This window comes from Hippopotamus amphibius, chromosome 9, assembly GCF_030028045.1.
Source record: "Hippopotamus amphibius kiboko isolate mHipAmp2 chromosome 9, mHipAmp2.hap2, whole genome shotgun sequence".
NCBI lineage: Eukaryota > Metazoa > Chordata > Mammalia > Artiodactyla > Hippopotamidae > Hippopotamus > Hippopotamus amphibius.
The window spans coordinates 38,129,486-38,154,527 of NC_080194.1; the positions used below are offsets into that span (position 1 = coordinate 38,129,486).

The following is a 25,042-nucleotide window of genomic DNA, read 5'->3' on the forward strand; positions in this document are numbered from 1 at the left end:
ATGCAAATAGGTGAGCAAGGGTATAGGCATTGACAGTTTTGTGAGTCTATCCTGGGACATTGAGGAAATTGCTTCTGATAGTCTCTGATGTCTTTGTGAAGCAGTTGGAGAAGTCATCCTTAAAATTTAAACATAATTTAGAAAATTTGAAAAATTACTTGCAGTGGGTGAAGGAGTGAATTAACCAGAGGTTATTATAATGGACTTACCTATTAAGTGCTCATTTGAGGTTGGTGGTTATAAATGTTAATGAAAACAGCCTGCCTTTGAACATAAAATTTTCTTTAGGAACACTGAACTTCATTTGTGCAGACTTGAGTTAAGTATGTCCAGGATGGCTTATGCTTGAGGAACAATTAGTCAGAATATCATAGGGGAGTTTGGGAGATCCCTTTTAAATTTAATCAATGTTTACTTTTATTTTCTTCTACTTTATCATAGAATTGAGAGTATACCATAAACTTTTCCATCTCCAATTTACTTTGGTGTGTGATTAAAAAGTGAGGAAAAACTAATTTTTTACCACTAACAAATTATGTCAGCAGTACTCATTGAAAAGCCCTATAGTCAAATGTGATTTTATGACATTTTTACAAATTCTAGATTAATCTGTAAATTAGTGAGCATGTCTGGCCTATGGGATCCATAATTAGCCAATTTGCTTTTGTCAGTATCATTTGGAAAAAATTTTGTAGCTTTACAGTATGTTTTAGTGTGGCAATTCTTCTCATTATTTTTCTTTTAAACCTTGTGGCTTGTCTTCTTTGTTTTTCCAAATTTACTTTAGAAATAATTTGTCAAGCTCTCCTCACATTAATATTTACTGAACTATGACTTCATTTGGGATTGTTCCTCTATATGGTAACATTTTTCTGGATGAGTGCGTGCTCATGAGTATTTTGAGAGATTTGTTTTCCCTTGACCTGATTCTTGTGTCTTACCATACATAAACCCAGATAAAATCTCCTCAGTTTAGGATTTATCTCATGACATCGCCCAGCAACTACTCCACTGCTCCAGTCTCTGAATTCCTCCTCATCTGCTTCCCTAACTACCAGAGCTGGCAGCACTGGCTCTCCCTGCCCCTCAGCCTCCTCTTCCTTCTGGCCATGGGGGCCAATGCCACCCTCCTGATCACCATCCGGCTGGAGGCCTCTCTGCATGAGCCCATGTACTACCTGCTCAGCATCCTCTCCCTGCTGGACATGGTGCTCTGCCTCACCGTCATCCCCAAGGTCCTGGCCATCTTCTGGTTTGACCTCAGGTCCATCAGCTTCTTTGCCTGTTTCCTCCAGATGTACATCATGAATTGCTTCCTCCCCATGGAGTCCTGCACATTCATGATCATGGCCTATGACCGCTATGTGGCCATCTGCCATCCACTCAGATACCCGCCCATCATCACTGACAAATTTGTGGCCAAGGCTGGTGCTTTCATCATAATTCGGAATGCTTTGCTGCTTTCACCTGTTCCTATCCTCTCTGCTTCGCTCCACTATTTTGGGAGAAATGTCATTGAGAACTGCATCTGTGCCAACCTGTCTGTGTCCAGGCTCTCCTGTGACAACTTCACCCTGAACAGAATCTACCAATTTGTGGCTGGTTGGACCTTACTAGGCTCAGATTTTGTCCTCATCTTCATCTCCTACATCTTCATCCTAAGAGCTGTGCTCAAGTTCAAGGCCGAGGGGGCTGCAGTCAAGGCTCTGAGCACATGTGGCTCCCACTTCATCCTCATCCTCTTCTTCAGCACCATCCTGCTGGTTGTGGTGCTGACAAACGTGGCCAGAAAGAAGGTCCCCATGGACATCCTGATCCTGCTCAATGTCCTTCATCACCTCATACCTCCTGCCTTGAACCCTATTGTATATGGGTTTCAAACCAAAGAGTTAAAGCAGGGGTTTCAGAAGTTGTTGCAGAGGGGACTTTAAATACACAGAAGGAGACTCTCTATAAAAACATCTATTACTATTTCCTCTGTTTCTATTTCTGGATTTGTGATCCCAGAAAGCAAAATAATGCTTGGATAGTGAACATTTCCTGTCCAGTTTCTGTCATTTCAGTATCAAAATTCATTTGCCTAGAGCAGGTAACTAACATTCTTAGGTACCTAACTTTGTATCTAAACATTTACATATTTAAATCATCTCATCTTCATAACAATATTGCAGGGCAGGGATTATTGTTCTACTTTATGTTAGAAAACAATAATTTATGGAAAAATATTGACAAAGGTTATATCTGGTGAGTGATGGAGCATCAATACAAAGATAGGTCTATGTGACTCCAAAGCCTTCCTTGACACAGCACTCCTTCCTCAGATACAATTGAAGCTCTAGTTCTGCTCTCCAGGCCACAGTCTCTGGGTCATTTTGTGAACTTGCTGCTAGCAATAGGTATCTTCTCTCTAGATCCTCTCCCTTGAGAGTCAGGAAGAACTAAGCAGAGGCACAGAACTCAAATAGGTCACCATCTTTAACTCATCATGACGTTCTAGCTTCTGTTACAAAAGGATAATATTCATAATGGTACTGCTTATGCCCAGCAGAATCCTCACATATCTTCAAACTCTTTACGGAAAGACCAGGACACTGAGGCCCAAGTGGAGGTAGAAGTGGGAATGAGAAGACCAGTAATGTGAGAAATGGTATAACTGATTGTGGTGGTATAGGGGACATTCTCTTTACTCAAAATCATGTATACAGTCTGGAGCATCACTCAGGAGTGTCAAATGAGGAGAATATAAGTATGGCATATGGTTAAATTTCTGGATATCACAATCTGGTGAAAATGGGTAAGGAAACATAATACACAATTGTAGTTGGTAGGCAGTTATGTCATTATTTACATTGGTAGTAGGAAATTTAAGGTTTGGGGCTCATCCGATAGACTTACCCAAAGGTCAGGCATAATTCTTACTTGCAAAATTCTGTAGACTGAAAGCAAGGACTACTGTATTAAGAAGTCCTTAAACACTGGTTCCAGTGAGTACATTCCAAAATTCTTGAAGGCCTTTGAAATGTAGAGAGTACTAATCCATTGTTTTCAAAAAATATAATCTTTGTTTTTGAAATGTCTCTTGACTGGTAAATTGCAAATACTGGATTTGAAAGGTATATATTATATGGCATTAGGGTATTAAAAAACTTGGTGGGGGGGGAAGCAGTCACAGGAGGGAGGGGATATGGGGATATGTGTATATATACAGCTAATTCACTTTGTTGTACAGCAGAAACTGGCACAACAGTGTAAAGCAATTATACTCCAATAAAGAGCTTAAAAAATGCAAAGTTAAAAAAAAAAATTGGTGAAAAGTGAGAGCAGGAAAGCTGCTTGATTTCTTTAATTGCAAGGGCACAAAAAATTGGTTAGAAAGTATTTTAAAGGAATTTCTTTAAAGAATGAGCAGAACTTGATTATCAGTTGGGTATGTGAGAGAGAAAGATGACTATATTTTCATGCTGACATTTCTTTGGGTTTTATTATCTCCAATCTTTGGTTATTCAAGGAATATTGGCATAAGGTTCTCTCCTTATGAGTGAAGACAGAGATTGGGTTCCCCAGAGCCCAACATAATTAACCTGGAGGCCTGGTCATGAAGCTGTCCTTGTTTAGTCCTCCAACTCTGTGAATAAAATATTCACAGTGACATGTTCTTCCCTGAGACACTCATATTAACTCTGAGTACACATCTTATTGTCTCTGCACACAAGGAAGAAAATTTTGATAGACTTTTTACATAAAATAAATCTAAGTGCCTTTCTTAACCTTGAAGGTCCTGAATTAGTCACATCTCACTTGATTTCCCATTTCTACACACTACTACCCTTCCTCCAGTCCTAAAATCTATTTTCTTAAAATTTCTTGGATATATTTTAGAGTCCCCAAATTGCTGTAACCTCAGGCTCCCCCAGCAGTGTGTTCCCTTCTATTGTGGTGCATAGTCCTCCTAAATTACTAAGCCTTCAGATGTAAAACATGTCTCCTCTGGCTTTGGGGAGGGTAGAGAGCTTATGTAGTCACAAGTTCAACCCTGAACCCAGGGAGGTGTCAGAGGTTGGATGGTGTTTTCATCTGCTTCTTGTCCAGAATGATTTTATACACTCAAAAGGGACTTTTGCTTGTAAATACAGAGCAACAAGTTCTAGATTTATCCTCTCATTTGAAACAACAACAACAAAAACTGAACAAAACACATGAAAGAATGGTTGTGAAGACATTGAACATGAGGCAATGGAGGATAGGAAACCAAAAAGGTGAGTCCTTTTTACTAGAGAAAGACTGTTGCAGGGTTCTGGAGAAGGATTCCAGGCCAAGTCAAAGGGAGGGTGAACTTAAGCACAATCTTCCTGTGTTGAGGACATGGGAGTCAGGGGAGGCCAAGGAAGTTAGAATTCCCAGGGTAGAGTACTGGAGAAAAGAGGACTGCCTCGAAAGAGATTTCCAAAAATCTATTAGAGGGGCCCCCTTAAATATTCAACAGAGTACTCATTGGTTCATGCATGCATGGAAATTATCCAAAAATATTTGAGAAAACAAAAACAAAAATAAGAACTCACATAACCACAAAGGGAGCTTGGGATGGCCTTTCAGTTTTCTAAATTGAGGCTTGTGTGCAAGGCCTTTCTTCCCCTTTCATCAGCTAGTCATGGAAGGGGTTGCAGGGGGATAACTTGGCAGAGACAGCCTCTTTTCATTGAACAGGAACAATGATAAGGACACGTCAACTGTGTTCCTCTCTGTCCTTATCATTGTTACTGTTCAATGTAAAAGAGGATGTTCTGACACACACAATATGTTAAGGAAGAAAGGGGAGTTTTAGGGATCAGAATCAAAATGGTTAAATTAACATGATTTTTATATGATATAATCATTTAAAATAATAAACAAATTTTAGAATTTAAATGCTCAGTAAGATGTTCAAATACAAGATAAACTTCAAAAAATCAATAGTTTTCTTTATACCAGCAAAAAATTATCTAAAAATATTAGGAATAAACATACCCCTTACAGTAGGAAAAACCTTAATATGTAGAAATTGGCATCATAACAGATACATAAGACCTTTAGGGACATAATTTAAAAATTATGTTAAGGTATGTAAGTGAAGATCTGCTTAAATGTAGAGGAAAAACAATGTACATGGAAAGGACACACGAACACTTTAAAGATGTCAGTTCTCCCCATATTAATCTATAAATTCAACGCAATTTCAAGAAACACTCCAGCCAGATTTTCAGAGGAATGTTTGTTACAGTTTTTCTAAAATGTATTGATATAGAGAAGGTGAAATTTTCACTAAATGGAAGAGAATTTTAAAAAGATTCAAGCCACACCTTAGATAATAAAACATACTACAAACTCATGGTATATAAAATGTTTTTGCCTAGTATTAAGGCATGGAATATAATAAAGAATCTGTAACAGACCCATGCATATAAGTTAAATTAACATAGGAAAATATCTTTTACATACATACATTTGTAAAATCTTAATATACACATAAAAACAGATGAAAAACACACAACAGATTGCTTATACCATTCTTTTTTTAAATGTATTTATTTATTTTATTTATTTATTGGCTGCATTGGGTCTTCATTGCTGCACAATGGCTTTCTCCAGTTGCTGAGAGTGAGGGCTACTCTTCATTGTGGTGCACAGGCTCCTCACTGCAGGGGCTTCTCTTGTTGTGGAGCACGGGCCCTAGGCACATGAGCTTCAATAGGTGCAGCACATGGGCTCAGTAGTTGTGGCTCACGGGCTTAGTTGCTCTGTGGCATGTGGATTCTTCCCAGGGCAGGGCTTGAACCCATGTCCCCTGTATTGGCAGGTGGACTGTTTACCACTGCACCACCTAGGAAGTCCTATACCAGTTATTCTTAATGGGTGAGATTTTGTTGAACTTTAAATTACGTAAAGTATCATATAATTTGAATGCTAGAATGTCCATATATTATTTTGTAATGGGAGGAAAAATAAAAAAAACTATTGATTGGGCTGTATTGTTCAGAGTGAGAATTCAAAAGATGTGTGTTGGATTGATGAGAAAACCATATCAGTGTTTATAAGTAGGAAACAAATGTAAGAAGCCATTGAATTCAGAGACACATTTAAAGGTCATCTGTTAGGAACTCGTGGGAAATGTAAAAATAAGGATGGGAGGAGCAGGAACTACAAAGCAACCTTTTCACATTGTATGGGCTTCATTATAGCATCTCTTTTGAAATTTTATTTTGGCCGTCAGTCTGTTCCGGTGCTATCTCTGCACAGCTCTATTGTGTTCCAGGTGTGCACCTCCCAGCACAAGTGAACAGAGCTGTGCTAAGTTCCCAGCAGAACAGCTCCTGTGCTGCTTGCCCACCAAGTTGTTATCTCTTAGTTCTCCTCACTGTTATCTATTGCTGATGAACTCAATTCTCCCGTGCAATATAGAGCATCAGGAAGCACGATACAAGCAGCAGACTGCTACAATCACACCAATCCCAGACAGAGTTATAAAGGGCACCAGAATACGTTTCTGCCCATTTTCTAATGCAAGGTAGCCCCCAGGCAATTGTACCTACAGGTGCATCTGATCAGACAAGAAGGGAATGAAATGAATTACTTGTTGCCTAATTAAATTATTTGTCTAAAATCAGTGGGAGGCTACTGACTAAAAATTCATATCTCAAATTGTCTGTTGAACATCTTCTCTGTCTGAAGTCTAAACTTCTCCCAAGTTTTTCTCAGATTTATCCTTAATTTAAGAAATCAGACTATATGTATCCTTCCTATAATTATTAATTACTTCACTTACATGCATTTATTTTTTCATCAGAATGTCATTTGCATGCAGTGGGCATCCCATGGCTGGGAAAACTGGAAATGCTTGAATACTTAGTTCAGCATGTACTCAAAACTTAACCTTTCTTGTTTAAACTCCCAATTTTTGACTTATTTTTGTGCTTGACTCACATCTAAAACTTAGATTTGAAACATCCTGTTTTCTGACTATCACCTTCTAATTGCAGGCACAAATATTTAACTATCCTTAATACAGTCACAACTGTTGGACATCAAGACTACTAAGCCACTGAAAGAATCCCCTTCATTCTATTATTAATCTCTCTCTTTTCTTGACTTTATTCCTTGTCAAGCTTAGATCCTATGGCCCATCTTTCAATTACGCTCTTGGAAATAATCTAACTTTCTGTGTTCTCTCCCTCCATTGTAGTTACTTGAAATAACCTAAACACTGTTTCAATCTAAATATGTCTCTTCTGTGGAAGACTGAAGCTTTTTAGAAAAAAATCCCATACATAAACTTGTTGATTTCACATTAAATTTATCATCACAAACTTCAAATGTAAACTCAACAATACCCAGAAATCTTACTATGTGATGCCATTAGAGTAAATGAGTCCATATCCACCAGCTTATCAAGAAGAATCCTAAGAATTATATTTGATTTCTACATTGAATACCTCATTTTGAATTCATCAGTATATTTACTTGACCATTCTTCCAAAATCTGCCTACTCAAATCATTTCTTCTGCCACCAGTCTGGTCCAGGCCACCATCTCTTGCCTGGACCAAGTAATAGTCTTCTTCTTTTTTAAAATAAATTTATTTATTTATTTATTTATTAGCTGTGTTGGGTCTTTTTTGCTGTGCCCAGGCTTTCTTTTTAGTTGTGGTGAGTGGGGGCTACTCTTCATTGTGGTCCGCGGGCTCCTCATTGCCATGGCTTCTCTTGTTGCAGAACTCGAGCTCTAGGCATGTGGGCTTCAGTAGTTGCAGCACGTGGGCTCAGTAGTTGTGGCTCACGGGCTCTAAAGCACAGGCTGAATGGTTGTGGCGCACAGGTTTAGTTGCTCTGTGGCATGTGGGATCTTCCTGGAGCAGGGATTGAACCCATCTGCCCTGCATTGGCAGGCAGATTCTCAACCACTGTGCCACCTAGGAAGCCCTGGACCAAGTAATAGTCTTCTGACTGGCTTCTCTGCTTCTGCTCTTGTTTTTCTTCCTATTCACACCTCTCTTCCTTAAGGCCTTTTTGATTCAACTTATCTAAAGTAATGCTTCCACAGTAATGCTCTATGATGGCTCTTGACAGGATTTTGTATATTTTCTTCTGCAAAATTACCAAAGCTTTCTGCATTTTAACTGTATGATCAAAAGAATAAAACTAAAAACATATTTAATTAAAAAACAGAAAATATATGCACATAGGGTATTCAGTAAAAGTAATTCATTCTCTATATCAGTTAGTATTATTTCTGACTGCATATAATAGAAAACCTAAATAATGATGGTTTAAACAAATTAGAAAATACTTTCTCTTCTATGTAAGAGTTTCAGAGGTGGACATCTAGGGCTGAAACCAGAGCTTCACTAGTTTCTCTATTTCTGCTTTACCATGCTTGGAATCTGAAGTTCATCCTCAATGTTGCTTATAGTTTAAGGTGGTTGCTAGAAATTTAGGCATCAATCCTGTGCCTGTTTTGTGCAGAAGGACGGAGGGCAAATGACCTTCATTTCACAGCTGAGTCAGTTCACATTAAGGCGTTTTCTTGGAAACTTTGCCAAATGACATCTAACATGTGGAATCTGAGAAGTCTAGTACTTTGGCAGTATACATGAGTATCCAAATAAAATAACGGTTTTTATTACTAAGGAAGAATTGGGGCATTGGGTAAACAACCAGCAATCTCTAACATACCATTTTACTCCTGTCTGCCAAGATTGACACATTTGTCTTTCTCAGAAGGAACTCCTCTTACAGGTTTCTTGTGTATCCTTCCAGAGGTAATTTGATTATATCTAAGAACATATAATAAAGTGTGTATATACATACACTTATTTACACACTTATTTATATTGTATTTTTGACATAGCATTACAGAATTATTTTGTATAGCAGTCTATGTACTGTCTTTGCCTCTTGCTTCTTTGCTAAACAATATATCTTAGAAATTACTCAGATAAGTATCAATACATTTAGAGATGCCTATTTTATTTTAACAACCACATCATTAGAATGAACTCTTGGTGAAGGCAGGGACCATGTTTGCCTTATTTACCATTGTATGCTGTGCCTAATAAAGTCTGCGGAGCATAGTAGGTAGTTAGTATTTGTTTAATGAATGGGTCTCACAAATAGCAAATGCCAGAGCTGGGATTCAAATCTGTTTGTGATTTGAGTAATTTTATTCCCATATCTTATCCTCAACCTTGATGTGCTAAGTTAGATTGTCAGATTTCCTTATATTAAACTCTCTCTGCATTCTTTAGGAGATAAATAATACTTATCAGTTAAACACATTTTAATGGTTTTCTGAACTTGATGTTCTAGGATTTTGCTTAGGATTTCAATACCTAGAGTCACATTCATCAGAATAGTGGCGACAGTGGGGACAAGTCATTTAGGACACAGACATTGGAGTCAGATGGATGTGGCTATGAATGTAGGCTAACTGTGTGACTTTGGTTAAGGCTGTCTCTCTGTATCTACCCCCTACACACAATAGGGATAATAGTTCCTGCTCCAAAGAATTGCTCATTCACATTTAAGAGAGATGATTCAATGAGAAAAATTAGATAAAGAACTTAAGCAGTTTAGGTCGCTCAGAAAGAGCTCAAAACATTGGAGTTATTATTGTAGTAAAGACTCTAGAGTCTCTTTTCCTACATCTTCAACCATGTTTGTATGTCAGGTTTATGTACCAGATCCCTGGCTTCTGGCTTCTTGGCAAGTTCTTACCTCAGTTTCAAACCACTCCATCTTTCACATCCTAACTGCCTACCTGCAGGAGTATCATACAACACAGTTCCCAAAGGACTCAGCCTTTTACCCATCAAGTCTCTGCTTCCCAAGCCTCCTTTTCCCATCTGGGTCTAAGAAGGAGGGTAGGAGAGGAATACGAGCTCATAAAATGCTCAAGATTTATTTAGCAAAGTCCCAGCATGGTTACTACTATCGCTGATACATCACAAGGACTCCTCCCTTTATATATTCTGTAAGTCCCAGGGCCAAGGGTGGATAGCATAGGCTGTACTGGATCTAGATAGGAAGAATGACAAGATAAGAAAGGATCATTTTCTAATAAGCAGCCTCCAATAAACAGGAAGAAAAAGGCAATGAGGAAGTGGGAGGCATGGCAACTCTGGAAGCATTAACATCTAGAAACCCTACGCATGTCTGTAAGGAGCCTCCTAATTTTCTTTTTTCCCTCCACCTTTCTAAAAGAGGGTCCCATTTCCTTGCTGGGTTAGGAGATTTAGTGCAAGTAGAGAACTGGGCTTCACCTTGCCTGACCAGAAAAGAAAGGAGGTCTATAGATCCTACAATGGGATAAAAGGTGTAGGGATGCTGAGTTAGTTTGTCACTGGATGCCTGGCACATGGATTCAGGAAACATACTGATGAAGAAGCTTCCCCCCAACTTTGTCCCAGTAGAGCAGTTTAAACTGGCTATAGATAACTTTCCTTAGAGTAACAGAAATCTGTCTTTCGTATTTAACCAAACTCAGTTTCTTTGTGATTTTTCTCTGATGGTCCTAGTTTTGCCCTTTCCCCCAAGATAGCCATTTATATATTTTGAAGTTATCACTGATGTCCTTGTTTTATTGCAGACCACACATCTCTATTTTGTAACAATGAACTCCCCTCCCACAAAAGGGATCAATGTCTTATATCATCTCTGTGACTTCGTCTCCGTTTGACAAGGAATTTCTTAATGCAGAGTGCCCTGAATTGGATAGGGTACTCCAGGTGGACTAATCAGAACAGAGTTGAGAAAGATTCTCAACCACTTTGTTCTTGACATTGTGCTTCTATGAAATAAATTAATACATATAATACTCTTGAATGCCTGGTATATACTAGGTGCTTCATGTGTTCCAGCTAATATCGTTAATTCAGCTTTAGAGTCCTTAATTTTTACTCTATGTACCACATTATTGACTTATGTTCATGTATACACTTCCACCTGTTAGAATATCTAGGAATCTGTTGCCTTTTCCTTCTCCTCCATTCCAGATTTTCTTCCCCCTCCACCTGTTCTCCAATGTTAAATAGTGAAGCAATTGAACTTTAATAGACCTAGACAACAATGGGTGGCTGAAGGCAAGTACCTTGGGCCTGATGAGTTTGGGCAACAATCCTTCCACAAGTAAATGGTGGAAGCCGATGATGATGAATGGAAGCAGATACATAGGATAATTGATCGGTGAGTGGCTTTTGGGGAGGAGCATGAACAGGTATGAATATTATGTCAAATAATGCTAGAAAAGGACAGAGTGCTAAAAAGGGCACTTATCAGGGTTGGGAAGATAGAATATGGGGAGAATAAAGGTCAAGAAGGCGAGGAAAGATAGGTGCGGGGAGATGAGATTTTGTATGGGTAATTTGAACTGATGGAAATTCAAGAAAATTCGTACTAACATATTAGGAGTGAGCAATAGAGTTGTTCTATGTTTATTTTAGGTTAAGTCAGAGACCTAGGGCAGGGTTTTATCATTCACCAAGGGGCAGGCTCTTGAGGAGCTCCTGCAGACAGTGGGATGAATAAGCCTCCAAGTTCCAACATGCATTTTGTGCCATGCCCTGTCCGTCCCAGTCCACCACACAAGCCCTCAGGGATCACCATTCACAGTATTGATCAGAGCTTCTCCTTTCCCCTCCTCAGGGTTCCCTTCATCACTGAAACTCTGGCTAACTCTCCCCTCTCACTTTCCTTCCTTGACATTTTCCATCAATATAAAACACCAAGGACCAATAATTCAAAAATCTTTTTCAACAGAGTTTAATTAAGAATCTATGGGGTGTTAGAGTGTGTGTATAAATGAAAAGGGCATGTTATCTGTCCTCAGATATTTCAGAATAGGGTGGAGGGAAACAGAGAGGTACAAAATCTATTTTTAAAGGGTTACAAAGAAATGATAATTATCATAGAAGATGATGAACTTCTCAATGAACTAACAACTTTAATTATCTTACTTTCCTTCTGAATACGTAATCTTTCCCCAAACAAATAAGTATGCTACTGTATGTTTCATTCCTGTCTTGCTTTTTTCTTTACTTACAAGCTTGAAATGAGCCTTTTAGCTACATAGTCACCCTGCTCTACTTATATTTCCTCACTTAATAAATCTTCAACTCCTTTCATTCTGATTTCTATTGTCAGTCCAATGAATTAGTCATGTCCAGGTCATTAATAACACCCTTTTAATAAAATTCAATGGCCATTCATATTCTCATGTTATTAACCTTCTGCTTCACTGACAAGGTGGTTATATGCTCCTTAAAATTTTCCCTTCAGTTTTCCCTAGATCACCATATGCTTCTGATCTTCTTCATACCTTTCCAGATCGTCCCCTTATGTCTCTTTTCTCATCCTTGTAATGTTGCTATTTTCCAGGGTTTCATTCTCAGTCTTATGCTATTCTGACTACATCAATTATGTGCTCATGCTTTCTGAATTTATATTTTAAACAAGGATTTTTCTAATTTGTTCAATCTCCTCATTTCCAACAGTATAAGATAAACCTGTATATTGAGATTATAAACTCTTCAGCTTTGGCATATTCCCATACACACTAAACATACTCATTTGCCTGTGTTTCATATCTTGGTGATTCTGTTTATTTACTCAAGCCAGAAAACAGTGTCATTTTGGGCTTCATACCTACTGTCTCTTTCATAATTTATCTGTCACTAACTTCTGTCTGTATTACCACTGGAATATGCCCCTTCTTCCCACCCTCAGCACTTCCGTCTTTGTTCAGACACTCACAGCTTTTCATCTGGACTATGGCATCTTCCATTCTCCCTGCTTCTGTTTCCGCTCCTTACGCAAACCCATCTATAACACCACGTCCAAAGTGTCTTCCTGTAGCCCATATCTAGTCACATCTCTCTCTTAAAAGAAATATTTATTGGTTGTCTCTTTACCTATAAGATTAATTCTAAAATCGTTAGCATAGAAAAGGTCCTTCATGATCTGACTTTCTCTTCCTTTCAACTCCATTTTCTGCTCTTTCTTTCAACTCCCATTCTTTTGGCTCCAGTCATATTAAATATTACATAGTACTTCTCTCCAAAGTTTTTCTCCAACTCATTTCTATGTGTTTATATAATCCATCTCATTTACCTGAAATAGTCTATCCATAGTTTTTCTGCACATGTAAGTCTTCTACATCCACTAAAACTCAAGTGAGTTGAAAACATACAGTATGTCTTTCTCTGTTTGGCTTATTTCACTTAACATAATACACTCTAGGTCCATCCATGTTGTTGCAAATGGAAAGGTCCTTTTTTATGAGTCATTTCATTGTATATCTGTATCTGTATCTATATTTCTATATCTAAATCTATATCTATACCTATCTTACATCTTCTTTATCCATTCGTAATGTTGTAAGTCAACTATATTGAGTTAAAAAAACACTCAGCTAAGGTGTTAGCAATCTTAGAAAGGCTTCGCTTTTCTTCTCAGGCTGATTTAGGAAATTTTATTTTGTGTCACCCTATCATTCTGCTCATAAACTTAGCAATTAATTTATTATATGAATATTGTGGGACACCACTTTGTGCCACGCTTTGTGCCAATTGGTGGGCATGGGCCCTGCTTTTATGGCATGAAATGTCTAAATCGGCTTGGGAGAAAGGAGTATTTAACCAAATTATCACACAAATACATAATTACAAATTGTGAAGGTGGGACAAAGTACTATGAGAACATGAAATAAGAGAGCTTGCTCTTGTCTGGAGAGGGCTAGAGAAAACCTCAGGGAAGAGGTTATTTGAACTGAAATGTAAAGGACGAATAACAAATAAGTGGATGTGTGTGTGGAAGCACAATCTCCCAAGAGAAGTGGGAGCAGAAAGTACATGCTGTATTTGAAGATTTGAAAAAAGAACAGTGTGGCTGGAGCTCAAGTAGCAAGAGAGAGAGGGATGTCAGAAGACATTGGAAAATGAGGAAGCTGGCAAATTATATATGACCTTGTAGTCATTCATTTACTAACTTATTAAAGAATTTATTCAGTTGACTATGAGCACCCATGAAGGAATCTACCTATACACTGTATATATAGTGATAAAAAACCAGGTGTGATTTCTCCTCTCAGGAACTTCTGATCTAATAAAGTTCAAGTTAAGGATTTTGTGTTTATTATATTAACAATAAAAGCCAATGACATTTTTAGCAGATAAATGGCAAGAATAGATATATATTTTAAAATATTTCTCTGACTTCAATATAGAGAATGGTCTTATAATGAAACCTAGAATGCAATTTCATTATTTCACTCAAGAGATAATGGTACTTTAGTCTTGGATGGTGACACTGGAGATGGAGAAGTAAATAGATTCAAAAGCTAATTAAAAGGGACATTTGACATGTCTTGGTGGTGGATTTGTGATATAGGTGTAGGATATGTTCAAGATACTTTCTAGCTTTTGGCTTGTGGAATAGTCCAGCTGTATATGCCATTCACCGAGTTAGGGGATGCTAGAAAAAGGTCAGGCTTGGCAGAAAAATTAAAAGTTATTTTGTGGACTTGATGAATTTTCTGTATCTTTAAGAGAGCCAAGTTGATATGCCAAGCAGGCTTTTAAAGAGTTCTAGGTAAGAGGTATAATTTAGTGATCATCAATGCAGAGATGGTAATTGTCTGAAGATATGGAAAAGAGAAAGGAGTGGAAGAAGAAGCAGACCAGAATAAAACAGAGGAGAAAAGAAAATCAAAGAGAACCTAGAACTGAACCGTGAAACTGATGCCAAGGTAGTGGATGAAAAACATGCAAGAGAAAATGAGAAGGTGACCAGGAGGTATGAGACAAACTAGGAGACTGTGATGCTAAGGAAACCAAAGAAGGTGTTTCAAGGAAGAAGATTTGATCAATTGCTTTAGCAAGATTCAACAATCTGCAGGGGATTCTTTTGAGAGCCGTTTTGTGGAACTAAGGGAGATGGAACCCGCTGAAAAGAGTCGTGGAGGGAATATGAGATGGGGAAATGGAGACAGTGAGGGGAGCCACACTTGTGAGAAGTTTGGGTGTGGGGGGAAGGGGAGAGAGAAATAGCTGGAAGGTAACAAAGAGGATTTTTTATTTTTATTTTTAAAGATGAAAGGTATTGGAGAATGTTTGAAAGGCAGGGCAGACCCAGTAAAGAAGGAAATGTGATCCGGAATTAGAGAACTAGAACGGACAATGTATAGTATGCATACAAGGCTAGGAGGGTGGGTTCAGGTGGAAATGGAAGGTTTGACATTTTGAGGAGGGCAGATACTATTTTAATGGGAGGAAACAAGGAAAGGATGAGAGAATGTGAAGGTAGATTTGTAAGTTTCATTTTGGGAAGCTGAAGAAAATCTCACTGGACATGTCTTTTCTCTGTGAGGTAGTTATGTCACCTTCTAAGAGAAGTAGGGTTCAAGGTTTGAGAAGAATGAAGAATTTTTGAAAAGAGTCCTGGCAAGAGGGGAAAGTTTATTAGGAAAGCTTTGCAGGATGGACAGGCAATACTGAAGGACTATTGAAAGTGGGAAGCTATAAATTTATAGTAAAAGCAGCCTTTCTATTGTTTTCGGCTTATACCAAGAGCACTGGAATGGTCAGGTGCAGGTCTTAGAAAATGAATGGTTCTATTCAAATAGCATTGGGGTTTTAGCAAAGTGTTGATTCAATGAATTTGCACTATTTTCTTCTAATACACCATGATTTGGAGGAAATGATACAACAAAATTACCCATCTCAAATTATACTGGGTATATTAGCAGGTGAGGATCTAATCAAAGCTTTCTTCACAACCACCCACCCCCACCCCCCGCAATGTCGGCAATTACCTCTGAAACACCTATTAAAGAAACTTCTTATCCGTCATAGATTTGACCTCTTCTTTATCATATATATATTATTATAAAAAGGAGGGTTTTTTTTAGCAATCAAAGCGCTCTTTATTGAAATATGTAATCATTGATTAACCGGAAGCAGGCGATACTTATTAAACTGGTATAACAAATTCTTATGGCTACTTAAAACTTTTCCTTTGTGGGAATCCAGATAGCTCCTTCAAATTGCTTTTTTTTTTTCTTCTGAAAATCAAAATGTAATAAGGGACCTGCTATTGCTATTTTTTTACTGTGGTAAAATATACATAAAATGACATTTACTAGCTGTGTTTTTGGCCTATCTACTTTATATTATTAACATTTTGCTTTTCTTACAGTGGTATCACACTGACCTAATTTGTTGCACATTTTTAATGTTGTGAGGTTACTACCTATTGTTATTCTCTTTTCTAATCTTAGTTTTTTCACTGATTCATTTTTCTCATAGACTGTAACATTATTTTTATCTCACCACTGTACCTTTCGGATATTGACTGGAATTTTCCTTATTTGAGAAGAGTCTCCTATATATCATTAGTGTCCTAGAAAGTGAAAGGTGTACTTTTGAAGTCAATTAAACAAAATTACCTCTTGTATCTGTTCAAGCAAATAGTCAAGAAAAGACTTCTCAGCTCAAGATTCATTGGATGGCGTCACCCAGCAACTACTCCACTGCTCCAGTCTCTGAATTCCTCCTCATCTGCTTCCCTAACTACCAGAGCTGGCAGCACTGGCTCTCCCTGCCCCTCAGCCTCCTCTTCCTTCTGGCCATGGGGGCCAATGCCACCCTCCTGATCACCATCCGGCTGGAGGCCTCTCTGCATGAGCCCATGTACTACCTGCTCAGCATCCTCTCCCTGCTGGACATGGTGCTCTGCCTCACCGTCATCCCCAAGGTCCTGGCCATCTTCTGGTTTGACCTCAGGTCCATCAGCTTCTTTGCCTGTTTCCTTCAGATGTACATCATGAATTGTTTCCTCCCCATGGAGTCCTGCACATTCATGATCATGGCCTATGACCGCTATGTGGCCATTTGCCACCCACTACGATACCCATCCATCATCACTGACAAATTTGTGGCCAAGGCTAGTGTTTTCATTGTCACACGAAATGCCTTTCTTCCTGCACCCATTCCTATTCTCTCTGCTCGGCTCCACTACTGTGGGAAAAATGTCATTGAGAACTGCATCTGTGCCAACCTGTCTGTGTCCAGGCTCTCCTGTGACAACTTCACCCTGAACAGAATCTACCAATTTGTGGCTGGTTGGACCTTACTAGGCTCAGATTTTGTCCTCATCTTCATCTCCTACATCTTCATCCTAAGAGCTGTGCTCAAGTTCAAGGCCGAGGGGGCTGCAGTCAAGGCTCTGAGCACATGTGGCTCCCACTTCATCCTCATCCTCTTCTTCAGCACCATCCTGCTGGTTGTGGTGCTGACAAACGTGGCCAGAAAGAAGGTCCCCATGGACATCCTGATCCTGCTCAATGTCCTTCATCACCTCATACCTCCTGCCTTGAACCCTATTGTATATGGGGTTCGGACCAAAGAGATAAAACAAGGAATTCAGAAATTGCTGTGGAGAGGGATGTGAATATGTAAAATATAATAGATTTCTAATTCCTTCTCCCTTCCTTGTCAATGATTTTGCCCAGACATGAGCTAGAGAAAAGCCTGACCCAGGTTTCCTTTATTCTTGCCTGATCCAGGAGGGGGTAGGCAAGAGGAAGAAATTCATTTTTCTTGAGTAATTGCTTTGAGCTGGGCAATTATAGTGAAGTAATTTAATCTTTACTACATTCCTGTAGGTACTAGTACTTCTGTTTTACATAGAAGAAAAAAGATGATTTTAAGAGAGCAAACTGCTGGAGATCATGTATCTGGCACATATATGATATAGCAGAGATTAAAATCTAGGCTCTAGAGCCTGCTGTCTTTCTGCAGAAATGCCTCTTCTTGAGCAATTGAAGCTGGAGACCAGGCCTCCACCCTGCTTTCCTTTGCCTGTGTTTTGTCCTTCTGGATGTCCATAGGTATTTTTGCTTGTAAGTGCTACTTTGAGAGCCAGGAGGTTCTCAGAGAAGCCAGAGTCCTGTCTGATAAAGCATGTGCAGGGCCATAGGAAAAGAGCACTCACAATAACATAAAGCAATGCCAGCCTCCTACTATGTCCTATGCAGCCTCTCTACCTTCAGGGAGTCTAGAGAAAGAGGATACAGGTTGAGAGATGGGTGAGGAGTAGGGGATACCAAGAGGGTAAAAATTGGGAAATCAAGACTGTGGGTTGGCCACTTCCCCACGTGTTTAAACCACGTATGCAGTGAATTGAAAACTAAGTTTTATTTGTTGACTCTTTCCGAGTGCTCTAGTTGAAGGTGGGAAGATACCGCATAGTGTCAGGTTTCTGGATAACAGTGGGTCCAATCAGGAGAAAATAAATCTCACTGGTTATTTTTAGAGAATTTAGTGTAAGCACTTGATTAAATAAGTACTGGAGACTTGAAAAACAAACAAAAAAAGGGGGGGAGGTGATGCTGAGGTAACACAGAGATGGTACCTGCAGGTAGAACCTCATGCGTGGAATTCCCTGGTGGTCCAGTGGTTAGGACTCTACACTTCCGCTGCAGGGGGCATGGGTTTGATCCCTGGTGAGGGAACTAAGATCCCACATGCTGTGTGGCATTGCCAGCAAAACAAAACTGACAAAACAAAACAGAACAAAACAAAAACCCCACAAACACACACTGGTCATTATTAAAGAAAAAAAAAGAGAGAGAGAACCTTAACTTGGGAAATGTTGGGTCACTAGGAGACAGCGGGTTGGCGGTGGGCTCGTTGACCTGGGTCACACAACTCTGAGGAGGGGTGCTGCCTCTGACTGCCACAGGGGCTCCGAGGAGGTGAGGCTGAGACCTCTGAGGCAGGTCTCTATTCCATTGCTCCTTGTATCTCTAAGGGAGTTCAGTGAGGCTGGTTTGATCCTGGGAGTCCTAAAACGCAAACCAAACCCAAACCCAAACAAAATCCAAAAGCCAGACAACCAACCAACCAACCAACTAATCCTGGAGGCTAAAATGAATTCCACTGCTGGGAGGAAGTCATTGTTAAGGGATACTGACGAGAGGAAGACAGGAAGGACCGAGGATCCTCTCCCCGGCTTCAACCATCCAGTCTTTCTCTGTTGCTCTCTGTAGGTGGAAACCAAGAGGGAGCCGGCTGACCAAGAATCCTAGAGTCTAAGCTCCAGCATCACAAGATGTTTGGATGGGAGGATCTAGGGTTGAGAGACAAGAGTTGATTATTGGCACAGCTCCAATTGCTTGAGTCTGAAAACTAAGAACCACATGGAAGACAGCTATAGCAGCACCCTGCAGTACCGTATGCCTTCCAGTGAGCTGGAGACAGAATCAAGTCCTCCAGTGCAGACAGGTGAAGTTATGTGACATAGTGCTTTAGGGGCAGCTTTCATAGCTATGAAAGAATTTGGCATTAAGCTGGCAACAGGAATGGAGATCAACTGCCCCACCCTGTGGGGATGAAAGTAACTGCAACTCAATGCTGATGTGGGTTCCAGGGGCAGATTCTTCCGAAGCCACACTCAGTGACAGTGGGCAAGAAGAAATGACACCCATTTCCCTGCAAGAAGGGGCTCTTAAGTACCCTTAGACATGACTCTCATTTTCTCAAGCCAGAGCCACAGGTGTGATTCAGTATTTGTCATTTTTAAAAAAGGAATTCTTCAATAGGACTTCTCTCCATCTCATGGTTGCCCGAAGAGTTTTATCTACCACCATCTCCCACTGTTCCTCAGAGGACAGACAGGCCAACTTCAATACCTAATATGATATTAATAATCTCAATGTCCTTATATATTGATAATTATAGTGATAATAATGAAATTAAAAGCTCAAATATTTTGAACACTTGCAGCATACCAGAGTTTGTGCATGATAACATTTAATTTTATTAAGAGCCTTCTGTGGGACTTCCCTGGTGGTGCAGTGGTTAAGAGCCCATGAACTACAACTACTGAGCCCACGCACTGCACCTACTGAAGCCTGCGTGCCTGGACCCCGAGCTCTGCAACAAGAGAAGCCCCTGCTCTCCACACCAGAGAAAGCCCGCACACAGCAACGAAGACCCGACACAGCCAATAAATAAATTTTTTTAAAAAGGAGTCTTCTGTGGATGGTTATAAAAATGAATTTTTTTAAAAAAAAACTTACAGAAAGGATATAATTCATAGGCATATGGTACATGTTATCAGGGGATATTTTCAAACGTCTGGTCCACTTTGTTATCTCTAGGGATGCTTTCCCTACATCTACTATGCTTTCACCCAGGTGCAAACCCAGGAGAGACACAAAGAGCTCTCTGTTAGTTGGTCAAAATTCGGATCTTAATTCTTGAACTAGGCTTCTCTAGATCAGTGCAAGTGGCCAACATAACTGTGAGAAGCTTGATTCAAATTGGGTGCACACAGGGATAGATACTACTAGCTTTTTTTATGGATTTGTAAAGATGTAGGGACCAACACACCAGCTGTCATTCCTCACAGTAACTAGCACAATTTTGGCACATACAGGGGCTCAGTAAACATCCCCTAACTTATGAGACTGAAGTGACTAAGAGTGGACAGTGTCTATAGTGCATCTCTAGTTTCATAGAAGCAGGGCACTAACAGACATGCCATGTGGGTAAGGGTGGCTCTCTGCTCTGGTTCCAAGGAGGGAGGTAAACAGCACCACAGGTTCTGACAAAATTGTCAAACCCAGTGCAGGTGGTTCAAGGAATGGGACAAACTGGTCCTAAGACAGGCTTTAGGGTGAATCTACATGTAGATAAAGAGGATGGAGCAACAGGGTAACTCAGCCTGACCTTGAAGGGCAGATACAACTCTGCTGTGAAGTTTCCGCAGCATAAAAAAATGTACTTAGTAGAAATCTTTGAACACTGTCTCGAGTGGATTAGAATAAAGTAACATAAACTAAAGGCATTTTAAATTGGTGGGGTATAAATGTACAAACTTCCAGTTATAAATAATATTGAAGGTGTAATGTACAGCATGTTGACTATAGTTAATGCTGCTGTGTGATATATTTGAAAGTTGCTATGAAATTAAACCCAAGAGTTGTCATCACAAGGAAAAAAACATTTTTCCTTTTCTTCATTTTGGTATCTATATGAGACATTGGATATTAACTAAGATTTTGTGGTAATCATTTCACAATATATGTATACCTTAAACTTGTAAGTGCTGTATGTCAATTACACCTTAATAAAACTGCAAGAAAAAATAAAAATAAATAAAATGTGGGACACAGATGTTTTTCCAGTTTAACTGAGAAAAACTTGTGAAGAATCACTTTGCTACTATAGGCTGACTGTGGTCTAACTGTACTGGAAGAGGGTGTACTAAGAACATGAGAAGGGCAGAGGGGTGACCCACCAAGACCCCACCTCACTCCCTGGATTGCAGGTTAGTGACATTTGCATGAAGAACACAGAGCCTTTTGAGAAAGAAGATTTGAAACCACTGAACACTGCTATTCAGGATCACAGCAGATTTAAATCAAGACCCAGTGGCAAGAGAGAACAATAGGTTCCATGGAATTAAATTATCTGGAGGAAAGAGGGATTCTATGCTGGTGACTAATGCCCAAAACAGAGACTTAATATTGCTGAGGGAACAAACCTACGTTTTCCACAGTGGAGTCTGGGAGCCTCTTAGCACATAGTCATCTGATACTCTATTGCGCTTCGGGATATACAGTAAAACCTTGGATTGCAAGTAATTTGCTCTGCGAGTGTTCTGCAAGATGGGCAAAGATTTCTAATAAATTTTAAGTTGATAAAAGAGTGATGTCTTGCAATACGAGTAGTACGTGATGCTGAATGTCACAGAATCACAACTGAGCCAATGGTTCTTATCTCTCTTTCTCTCTCTCTCTCGCTGCAGAATTGTGGATGATTGTCTCCCATGCTTGGATGCTTGGTCTCAGGCTGCAGTGTTTGGCAGAAATCAGTGATTTTTCAGAACATTGGAAGGTGCCCACAACTGGTGCTAGTGTGTTTTTGTCACTTCAAAGCACCTATGGACAGTCCTTTGCTTTTCCATACAAGGGTAAGTTTAGGAATGTTTTGCTTCATTTTAGGTCAGTCTGCTTGCAGATATAGACCCTTTCCTCTGCTGCCTTATTGCCAGTTACATTAAATACAGTATATGACAAGAGTTTATTAATACTGTACTGTAGTCAACATCCGTGTGAGCATATACAATGGCCCCCATGCAGAAAAAGGTTGAAAAGAAAGGCAATGAGAAGAAGGAGATGATTACGGTGGAAGTTAAGAAGGAAATCATTGAGACGTACGGACGAGGTATGCGAGTGGCCGAAACTGCAAGATTTTATAAGACGTCTAGGTCGACCATGTGCACAATATTAAAGAAGAAAGCAGAAATAAGGGGGCTAGATGCAGCAAAAGGCAGAATCACGAGAATATCAAAGCAACGGCCACGTGTTCTGGAAGATGTAGAAAAGTTGCTTCTGGTTTGCATAAGTGAGAAGCAACTAGCAGGTGATACTGTGACCGAGAACTTTATCTGCGAGAAGGCAAAGGCCTTGTACACCAACCTCGTAAGTAAACTGCCAGGTACGTCAACAGAAAATGAAGAAGGCCTCAAGGCAAGCAGGGGATGGTTTGCTAACTTGAAGAGAAGTGGCATCCATCGTGTTGTGAGACATGGAGAGGCTGTCAGTTCGGACACTAAGGCAGCTGAGGCGTTCGCTACCTAGTGCCAGAAACATGGTTTCCGCGTATTAGCTGCCAGAGCAAGTTTTTAACTGCAATGAGATGGGGATTTTTTGGAAAAAGATGCCAAAGAGGACCTACGTTACAGAAGAGGAGAATTCAATGCCCAGTCACAAGCCCATGAAAGACCATCTCACCCTCTTGTTTTGTGCTAATGCAAGCAGGGATTTCGAAGTCAAGCCCCTGCTCGCGTATCATTCCGAGAATCCATACGCCTTCAAGAAATGCAAGGTGCAAAAGAGCCAGTTAGACGTTATGTGGAGGTCCAACAGCAAGGCTTGGGTCACTCGTCCCTTGTTCGTTGAGTGGATCAACAAGGTCTTCGGTCCTGCAGTGACGAAATACCTTTTAGAAAGAATCTGCCACTCGGAGCCTTGCTGGTTATGGAGAATGCTGCTGCTCATCCTCCAGGCTTTGAGGACGATTTATTGGAAGAATTCGAGTTCATTAAGGTCAAGTTCCTTCCTCCAACACCTCTCCAATCCTCCAGCCCATGGATCAGCAGGTCCTTTCAAACTTTAAAAAGCTTTACACCAAAGCACTATTTCAGTGTCGCGTCCAGGTGACGGAAGGAACAAACCTTACCCTCTGAGAGTTTTGGAAAAATCATTTCCACATCATGAACTGCCTCAAGATCATCGATAAAGCCTGGGATGGGGTCACCAAGAGAACCTTCAATTCTGCTTGGAGAAAACTGTGGCCTGATTGCGTTCTTGGACATGACTTAGAGGGGCTTGCTCATGAACAGGAGCTGCCAGTTGTCGAGGAAATTGTGTCCTTGGGGAAGACCATGGGACTGGAGGTGAATGAGGATGACATTCAAGAACAGGTGGAGGAACATGGCCAGGAGCTGACCACTCATGAACTGATGGATCTGCATCACGAACAGCAAGAGGTTATGGAGCAGATCTCGTCTGCAGAGGAGGAGGAGAAAAAGGCGGAGGAATCCTTCACGTCAAACGAGATTAGGGAGATGTGTAAAATGTGGGAAGCAGTGCAAAATTTTGTAGAAAAGCACCACCTGAATAAGGCTGTAGCAGTGCAAGTGATGAATCTGTTTAATGACAATGCGATGTCACATTTCCGCGAAATCCTCAAAAGGAGGCAAAAACAAGTGTCATTGGATAGGTTCCTTTTTAAAGTTGCACGAAAAGAAAAAGATTCCATTGAGCCAATAGATAGCAGTGATTCCATCAGTGGTGAAAATCGTCCTGCACAGTAACCATCCTCTCTTGTCTCCCTCACACCCGCCATGAAGGTTTTAAAAGGTAAGCGCAGATTAATTTGTTTATTTTTCTTTAGATTTTATATTTGATTTATTATTTTGTATTATATTACCTGTATTGTAATCATTTTTATATGAATATTTTTCGATTGTAGAATGAGTCATCTGAGTTTACATTATTTCTTATGGGGAAATTCACTTTGATATACAAGTGCTTTGGATTATAAGCATGTTTCTGGAACAAATTATGCTCACAAACCAAGGTTTTACTGTTAAGCATACGGGTGTTAAGGATGAGAGCTGTGACCTCAGAGGCGGATTGTGGAACATCAAGTTTGTGCAGCCAGGGAGTCTAAACAGGATGGCATTACTGCAAGGAGTAAAGAAACGCTTCGTTGCTGACATGTCAACAGTGCCTCCAAGTGGCTGTAAGTAGGAATAGCAATACTTCGGTGAATTTAGTTAACCTCTGCTTTTTTTCGAAAGGGGACTGACAACTCTGAAAAACTCCTGGGATCGCCAACACTCAGGGGGAGGGGTAGTATTTTCAAGAAGAAAATACTGTACTTCCGGCTTATACGCATATGGAGAGCTGAATGATTATTTTTTTTAAAGGGGTATAATTTATTCTTCTGGTTCCTTATTTTTGTTTCCTGATTTCCTTTTTTTCAGTGACATTTAAGAACATTGCAAATCAATGGCGTATATTGTGTCATGATATTTAATAAGATGTTACATCAGCAGTATTTTGCTAAGGACTGTATGTGATAATAACATTTATTTATTTCTTCATCTACGCAACCAAAAATTCGTTGTTGAGTGCTTTATGTGTGATTAGTGTAGTAGTAATTACCAAGAGACGGTGGTCAAAATGGCCCATGAATTATCATTATTCCCAGTTTTGCAGGGTAGGCAACTGAGTAAAATGATAAAATTCTAATGGTCATTCAACTAACAGGGTCAAGGATGAAGAGAGATAAGTTAGGCGTATTTGCTACTAAATCTATTTTTCCTATTATATTGTCTAGAGTTTGAGTTACACTTTTGGACTTCAATTAGATAGATTTGTAGCTTTCTGAAGTTTTTCATGCTCTAGATTATAGATTGCTAAGGCAGTACACATCAAA

The 25,042-nt window shown here is 39.7% G+C and overlaps 2 protein-coding genes across 2 annotated transcripts; both read left to right on the plus strand.

Moving 5' to 3' along the window:
- The first annotated feature begins 986 nt into the window (after positions 1-986).
- On the plus strand, positions 987-1,931 carry LOC130861727 (olfactory receptor 56A1-like). The gene has a single exon (XM_057750871.1). It carries the CDS (start codon positions 987-989, stop codon positions 1,929-1,931), a length of 945 nt encoding a protein of 314 aa, XP_057606854.1.
- Positions 1,932-16,529: 14,598 nt separating this feature from the next.
- LOC130861733 (olfactory receptor 56A1) lies at positions 16,530-17,474 on the plus strand. The gene has a single exon (XM_057750877.1). The coding sequence runs from the start codon at positions 16,530-16,532 to the stop codon at positions 17,472-17,474; it is 945 nt and encodes a 314-aa protein (XP_057606860.1).
- Positions 17,475-25,042: the final 7,568 nt, after the last annotated feature.